The sequence below is a fragment of the Hyaena hyaena genome, unplaced genomic scaffold (assembly GCF_003009895.1).
Source record: "Hyaena hyaena isolate Hyena2069 unplaced genomic scaffold, ASM300989v1 scaffold_345, whole genome shotgun sequence".
In the NCBI taxonomy this organism is placed as follows: domain Eukaryota; kingdom Metazoa; phylum Chordata; class Mammalia; order Carnivora; family Hyaenidae; genus Hyaena; species Hyaena hyaena.
Genome location: NW_024080976.1, coordinates 1,349,853 through 1,358,458, shown reverse-complemented (window position 1 = coordinate 1,358,458; position 8,606 = coordinate 1,349,853). Strand labels below are relative to the sequence as shown.

The following is an 8,606-nucleotide window of genomic DNA, read 5'->3' as shown; positions in this document are numbered from 1 at the left end:
TATCTAACATATTACTTTCTTCTGATTTTAAATGCTCCAAATTAGTACAGTTCATTTGTTAAATGCATATTTATGTATTTTTATGTATATAAATGTGTACAAAATGTTTATATATAATGTGTGTGTATATATATTTTTAAATTTTGATAAAATAGAGATAACATGGCACGTAACATAGAATTTCCCATATTAATATCTGCACCCCCATTTTCATTGCAGCATTATTTACAATAGCCAAAATAGGGAAATATTCATCAACAGATAAAGAAACAGGTAAAGAAAATGTGGCATATATATACAATGAAATACTATTCAAAGAAGGAAAATCTGCCATTTGTGACCACATGGATGAACCTGGAGAACATTACGCTATGTGAAATAAGCCAGTAACAGGACAAATACTACATAATTCCATTTGTATGACATATCTAAAACAGATTCAAGAAGCACGAGAATAGGAAAATGGTTGCCAGAGCTTGGAGGTAGAGGGAAATGGGGAATTGTTGTTCCTTGGGTACAAAGTTTTTGTTGTGCAAGATGAATAAGTTCTAGAGATCAGTACAACACAGAACCTACATTAACAAAACAGTATTATGCACTTTGTTAAAAGTATATATCTCATGTTAATTATTTTTACAGAAACAAAACACAAAACGCAGGAAATCTTTGGAGGTGATAGATATGATTAGAACTTTGGTTATAGAATTGGTATTGGATATATGTATTTGTCCAAATTCATCAGGAGGTATATGTTAAACGTGCAATTTTTTGTATATTAGTTGTACCTCAATAAAGCTAAAAACATAGAAATATTTAACATTTTAATCATTTTTAAGTGTTGAGTTCAATGGCATTACATTCATATTGCTTTACCACTATCACCACCATCCATCTATCCATGCATAGAGAACTCTTCATCTTTCAAAACAGAAACTTTATATCCATTAAACAATAATTCCCCATTCCTTGGATTCCCCAGTCCCAGCAACTACCATTCTACTTTCTGTCTATATGAATTTGACTAAGTACCTTATATAGTTTGGATCATACAGTATTTGTCTTTTTGTGAATGGTTTAACTTGGCATAATATCCTCAAGGTTCATCCCTGTTAAAGCATGTATCAGAATTTACTTCCTTTTTAAAGCTAAATAAGATTCCGTTGTATGTGTACACCACATTTTGTTTATCCATTCATCTGTCAGCACACACTTTGGTTGCTTCCATCTTTTGACTATTGCAGATAATCCTGCTATAAACATGGGTGTACAAGTCCCTGCTTTCAGGTTTTTTAAGTGCATCCCCAGAAGTGGAATTTTAGGATCAAATGGTAATTCTATCTTTCATTTTTTGAGTGCCATACTGTTTTCCATAGTAGCTACAGCGTTAAAAAATTTTTTTAATGTTTATTTTTGGGGGGGGACAGAGTGTGAGTGGGGGAGGGGCAGAGAGAGAGGGAGACACAGAATCTGAAGCAGGCTCCAGGGTCTGAGCTGTCAGCAGAGAGCCTGATGCGTAGCTCAGACCCACAAACCGTGAGATCATGACTTAGAGCCTAAGTCGGCCTCTCAAGAACTGAGCCACCCAGATGCCCCGTGGCTACACCATTTTAATTAACATATTTTTTTGAGCACCTACCATTAATGGCAAAAACAGATCAAATAAATCCCTGTTTTCATGGAGTTTATATGAGGGGGGCACAGACAATATGTATGATAAATAAATTATATAGTTTGTTAGTGATAATTGCCATGGGGAAAAAATAGAAACTGTATGAGGGATATTAGGAGTATCTCAAAATTATTGTAATTGAATGTTACTGTTTTATTCTGATCTGTCGTACAGTGCAAGGATTATTCTACTCTCTTACTGTAATTTTACTTTTTACCTACTAAAGGCTCAAAGCAGATGATAAATTAATATTTCTTAACTTGGCCGTTTTATTCATCCAGTATCACTGTGATGTGAGTATAATTCTCGTTTCAGATGAAGAGTATTGGAATTCTAAATTGCAACTCTCTTTTAGTTCAATTGCCAAGATAAATAGGAAATGGAATAGTTGCAACTCTCTTTTACTTTGAATCTAGAGTTGCTGCAAAGCTGAGTCTTTTCTTCCTCAACTTTGTATTTGTCTCTGCATAGAGTCTACACCTTTATGCTCACAAAAGATATTTGAAGAGCAGACACTATGTGAACATCACTGTGGTGTTCACCTTGTTTCTATATAGTCTTGGTGTTTCTCCTGAGTACTTGGTTCAACTTAGGTTGCTAAGTCTTTGAGTTTTCCTCCAGATTTCTGCTATCTCTGCATCTGGTCAGTCACTCCAGTGAATGTGAATTATAAGCAAGGAAGCTAATTGGGGCTGTATTAGTTATCCAGGATTGTGTAACAAATTGCCTTAAAAGTCAGTGGCTTAAACAACAGTAAACATTGTCTCACTTTCTGTGAGGAGTGAGGAACAACTTATCTGGATAGTTTGACTCAGATATTTCATGAAGTGACAGTCAAGATGTTGACAAAGCTGCAGTCATTGTAAGGCTAGACTGGAGCTGGAGGATTTGCCTCCTAGATGGCTGGCAAGTTAGTGTTAGCTGAGGGCAGGAGCCTCTCCCTATGACTGGTTGAGTGTCTTCACGGAATGGTGGCTGGCTTCTCTCAAACTGCATAATTCAAAAATGTGCAATGCAGAAACCACAGTGTCTTTTATTACTTAATTTTGGAAATCACACACTGTCATTTCTGCAACGTCCTATTGGTTAAGCAAGTCAGTTCTATTCAGTATGGGAAGAGTGTACAAAAAGCATGAATACCATAAGGCAGTGATCATTGGGAGCCATCTTGGAGGCTGATTACCATAGGGATCTAGTAAGAAAAAATAAAAATCAAGTAAATTGGATTTGTTTCATACCTACAGGTCCTGCCTCAACAAAGATAAGACAGATCTGTGATGTGACTAAAAGGAAGCCTGAAGAGCAGGTATCCATCATGGAAGGAGACTTTCTGACCTGAGACCTCTCCTGGAGACTGGAGAGTCCTGAGATAGAGTGGACGCTGGAATTACTGGATCTGCAGCTAATTTTAACCCTTCTGCCCTGAGTGGGCAAAGCCTGAATGACTTCTCAACCTTGAGACATCAGCAGTAGCTGTGTGACAGTGGAGCGTTTGACCCAGATGATGGAAGGGAGAGGTGAGGTGTCTCAGACATGGGCAGAGTTTAGGAGAGAAAGGCTGTGCATTTAGGGGCAGAAAGAGTAAAAAGAGTTAGGAAATTCAGTACTCCTAACAAGAAAGTTCCTATGGGTGTAATTGACGGTGCAGGGTAGACATTTATTCTTTATTTATTCACTTGACTGTTGTTTGATTTTTTTTAATAAATATTTTAAATGTAATTTCTATCTTTCTTACATTTAGATTTTTTTAAGGGCTGTCAAATATATAACCATAAGCAAAATTTCCTACTCTATCCTTTCTTATCCCCCGATCCCACTCCCCAGAGGCAACCATTTTGAACATTTTAGTATTCAATTCCACTTTCCAAAATAACATCCTCATACAGCTCATGCTTGATTTCTCAGTTTTAGATATTTCCTGGTGACTTTTGACAATGGAGATAAGGATTTATCTCTGTTTTCTACCTAACCCCTTTCTTGTCTCCCTCATCCCACCCCTCCCCCTCTCACCTTCTCCTTGCCCTTCTTTCTAATATGGTGTTATTAGAAGTTGAAGGTTGACCAAATGTCAGGATCTGCATCTATTTTCTTTTGGGCTAGTCAGTTTTCCCAGCAAGAAGTCCTAGATTTTGCTTGAGGAGTATAAGCCAGAACTGCTTTGGGAAGGCAAATAAAGGTAGGGAGTGGGAAAAGGGGAGGGGAAGGATACCTCATCTTTCACTTTAAAGTGAAAGTTGTAATACTTTTTTATTTTCTTACTTTCTATACATTGCTTCAACCCTGCATTCGGTTCCCATCCCATACTCCTGGCTGCAGAAGTACCTAGTGTCCCTTTCCTAAGCCTTCAAGAGTTCTGCCATGGTCTCCCCACCCTTCCGCCACCCTCATTTAAGCTGCAGCTTTCTCTACTTAATTTAGAAGATAGTCATCTGTCTAATCTCTAGCTTCCAAAATTTTGTTGATATCTCTTACCTGCTGAAATCTCTATATTCTTTATCCTCGTGAGATTCAGCTTCCTTTGTTCCTTTACTTTCATCTTGGTTGGCTTTGGAAGAGGGCAGGAGTAAATGCAAATATGCACTCTTCCATAAGTTTTTAGATTAAAAAATAAATTAATTGTTTTGAAAATATCATTAGAATCATGATTGCATTTTATTTATTCCATCATAAGAATGTTTCACAATGTCTATAACTCGTCTCTGATGAAAGTTTTCCACATTTTTTACAGTGCTTCATAAATTATATGACTTTTTAATCTTTGTGGTATTTATTAGTGTGTACTTGAGATAAATTTCCTATTAAGAATAAAATAACAGAATCCTAGGGAAAAGCTCGAAAAATAAAAATAAAAAAAAAATAAAAATTCTTTCTAATTTCAAAAAAAAAAAAAAGAATCCTAGGGAAAAGCTATGTTGGCAATAAATTAATTGGACACCTTGTACTTAGCCTTCCAGAAATTCCCATTAAACCCTGGATGGTTACATTAGTCTTTCAAGTATGTTTCAGCATCTCTATAGCCCAGTGGTGGTTAACATTTCTCAGTGCTCTGAGGATCATTATAGATGATATTATATCTACCTGGTACTGAAGATTTCTATAGTACTTTGTCTGGAGCTCTGAAGTAAATTTGCTTTATTTCTCTTCCCTCAGCTTGGCATTCTCAGGACTCTGACCTTTTGGAGGAAGAAGAGGATATGACCAAGTCTCTTGTACGTTTAAGCATTTATTTGTTTCCTGCATTATTTTGCAGTGCAGTAGCAGTGGGTTACCTTAACTTACCAGTATATTGGAAAAAAACTAAATTGATAAAAATTGAAGTAAGGAAAAATACAGATGGAAGATCAGAACAAGGTGAAATTTGGGATACGGCTCTGCAGAAACAGGTCCATACAAAGTTATTAAAGTTGAGTTCAATTGAGTATGAGTAGAAGAAACAAAAGCAAACTGGGATGCAAAGTTTATTCCATAATTTGCACTGTTTATGAGTAAAAAGCTATTAAGGAAGGAAAGAAAGAGAAAGCTTTTCTTTGGCACCTAGGTCAAAAAGAAATTCCAAAGTCATCATTCTTATAATTTTAAGGTCAATTTTTTTTTAAAAGTCTGTCCTGGCCAAAGACTAAAAACTAAAATTATCCTGAAGAGTAAATGAAACACATCTTTCAAATGATTCTCTCTCTATATATATATTTTTTCTTCAGTTAAGATTTTTACAAATTGAGCTAAAACATACTAACATTCTATGGAAAACTCTTCTAGTTCTCTTAGTCATAGCTTTCCACATATTTTTTTTTATTATTAACTCAGAGGATTCAGTATTCTTTGTCTTCTTGTGAAATAAGTCATTCTCCTTTGCTCTTGATTCTTTTTGCTTCCAATTCTAGAATCCCTCACACCCCTGTGGTTTAAATATTATCTACTTTGCTACCTCTTTCTTAGTTTATATTTCTCATCCCAAACACACAGACACACTCCTTTTGGATGTGTGATTATGTGGTTCATGCAGTTATTTCTCCTGTTGGCAGAGTGCTTCTCTAGGCTTATGGAGACTTGGGTTCGAACCTTGGCCCAGCGACTTACTAAGTACATGTTATGGTCAGGTTTCTTAACCCCTTTGGCCTTAGTTACATTGCTTATAAATAGGAATTATAACAATACTTATTCCATAGGAATACATGTTTTTCCTTATCTTTGTTATCCTTTATATTCCTTAGGGATTATCTATTTCTAAAACATTTATTGAATGATTACTGTGTCCCATGCTTAGTTCTGAGCGCTTCTCTTTTGTCTCCTTTAGTTCTTACATCAACCTATTGAGGAAGATGACGCTTTACAGATGAGGAAACTGAGACTCAAATTTGGCTATTGTTGAGGTCACACAATTAGTAAATTTTGAAGCTAGTAAATTTTGATGTCAGACTCTACAGCCTCACTGTTAACCAGGAAAAATGTCTAAATTGAGCTTCACTTTGAGAGCCTAGTACTTTGAAATTTTTTTCCAGTTAGGTATGTGTTAATTAGATATCTATTCTGCTTTTCTGCTTCTTTTATCATGCTTGGCATCTTTAGGTTGACTGTGTGAGTTTTCGGCTCTGCTCTGGGATGCAGGTCAACTGGTCTTACCAGATCACTAAAGTGCATGAACCAAGTCAAGTGAAGAGCTTGCCCCAGGAAGCTGCAGCCCTTTCACCTGAATGAACGCATAAGGAGCAGACTTGAGGCCACCCAACAGCCTGAGTCAAGGCAATGAGTTGTCTTTTTACTTACTTGGTGATGGCCTTGAAAGCACAAAATTTTTACATTTATCTAATGTCCATTTTTTTTCCCTTTTGTTGCTTGCACTTTTGGTGTCATATCTAAAAATCCATTTCCTAATCCAAGGTTACAATTAACACCCTTTAACACTGTCATAATATCTCTATTTTTATTTCAGCTCCTTCAGTTTTTTTCATTTGTGCCTTTGGTTTTTCTTTGTATTGTATGAAGATCTTTAGATCTTCATTCCCCATTTTTCATATTTGTCATCATCTTTCAACATTTTAATCTCTTTGTTATTTTACTTTGCATCTTAGGAGAGAGTCTTAGTTCTCACATCCATGATCACTTTGACAGCTCTGTCCTTTATGCCCTCCAATATCTATTAAAAAATATTTTTCATCTCCTGAGTATTTTAACTCTGTAGTTGAATCTCTATTATGTTGGCAATCCCTGATCTTGCCCATTTCCTTTTTCATCACATCCCTGTTTTACATTTCAGCCAGGTCTCTCCTTCAGCACAGAGCTTCCATCCTCTCTCCAATCACACCTCCATGCATTCACCAACCTGGAAGCTCCTATACCCATGTTTTTTTTCTAAAAAATTGTATAGTTTTAGCTCCTAGCTTTAGGTCTTTGATTCACTTTGATTTAATTTTTTTACCTAGCATGAGGTAGAGATTCAACTTCACTGTTTTTGCATTTAGATAATCTGCTCTAGCAATCAGAACGAGACTTCTTTTCCCCAGTGAATTGTCTTAGAGCCTTTATCTAAAATCAGTTCACTAAAATGTGAGGGTTCATTTCTGAAATTTCAGCTTTATTCCATTGATCCCCTGTGTCTATCCTTATGCTAGTACTATAACTGTCTTGATTATTGCAGCTTTGTATTATGTTTGAAATTGAGAAGTGTGAGTCCTCCAGTTTTTCTTTCTCAAGTTTCATGTTTTTTTCTTTTTTGACTGTTCTGTGTCCCTTGCATTTTTATGAGAATTTTATTAGGATCACCTTCTCCATTTCTGTAAAAAAAAAAAAAAAAAAAAAAAGCAACTAGTATTTTGATAGGGACTGCATTGAATTTGTTTATCAGTTTGAGGTGTATTGTCATCTAATATTAAGTTTTACAATCCATGTACATGGGGTGTCTTTCTTTTTTTTAGGTCTTTAAAATTTCTTTCAATAATATTTTATATTTTCAGAATGTAAATTTGACACCTATTTGTTAAATTGGTCCTTAAGAATTTTATTCTTTTTGATGCTATTGTAAATGGGATTGTTTCCTTAATTTCATTTTTTAAGTTTATTATTTTGAGAGAAAGGGAGAGAGTGCAAGCGTGTGAGGAGGGGAAGGAGAGAGAGAGAGAGAAAGAAAGAGAGGGAATCCCAAGCAGGCTCCCCACTGTCAGCATGAAGCCCAATCTAGAGCTTGAAATCACAAAGTATGAGATCATGACCTGAGCCAAGAGTCAGACGCTTAACTGACTGAGCCACCCAGGTGCCCCTTAATTTCATTTTTGGATGTTGACTACAAGTGCTAGAAATGCAACTGAGGTTTTTGTGTTGATTCTATATCCTGCAACCTTGCTGAAGTTGTTTACTAGTTCTAATAGAATTTTAGTGGAGTCTTTAGATTTTCTGTGTACAAAATCATGCCATATGAAAATAGTTTTTTCTCCTATCTAATCTGGATGCCTTTTATTTCATTTTCTTGCCTGATTTAAAACCTTCATTGCAATGTTGAATAAATGTGTACATCCTTGTCTTACTCCTGACCTTAATGGGAAAGCATTTAGTCTATTACCATTTGTTATGTTAGCTGTGGATTTTCTGTAGATGCTTTATATAGTATTGAGGAAATTTACCTTTTTTGCTAGTTTGTTGAGTGTTTTTATCATGAAAAGATGATGTGTTTTTTTAATGTTTATTTATTTTTGAGAGAGAGAGCTCAAGCAGGGGAGGAGCAGAGAGAGAGATAGGGAGACACAAAATCTGAAGCAGGCTCCTGGCTCTGAGCTGTCAGCATGAGCCAGACATAGGGCTCAAATTTATGAACCATGAGATCATGACCTAAGCCAAAGCTGGATGCTTAACTGACTGAGCCACCCAGGCGCCCCTGATTTTTTTTCTCATGATATTTGTCCTGTAGTTTCCCATCACTAGTGATTTCATACGCTTTCAACCATAG

General features: G+C 35.9%; 1 protein-coding gene across 1 annotated transcript in view; it reads left to right on the top strand.

Moving 5' to 3' along the window:
- Nucleotides 1–8,606, top strand: part of ZNF568 (zinc finger protein 568) — a 68,391-nt gene that overhangs the window by 1,595 nt on the left and 58,190 nt on the right. The window contains 2 exon segments of the mRNA XM_039249742.1: nucleotides 2,914–3,186; nucleotides 4,820–4,878. Of these exon segments, the coding sequence (XP_039105673.1) occupies nucleotides 3,111–3,186; nucleotides 4,820–4,878 (135 nt within the window). The 5' untranslated portion in view covers nucleotides 2,914–3,110.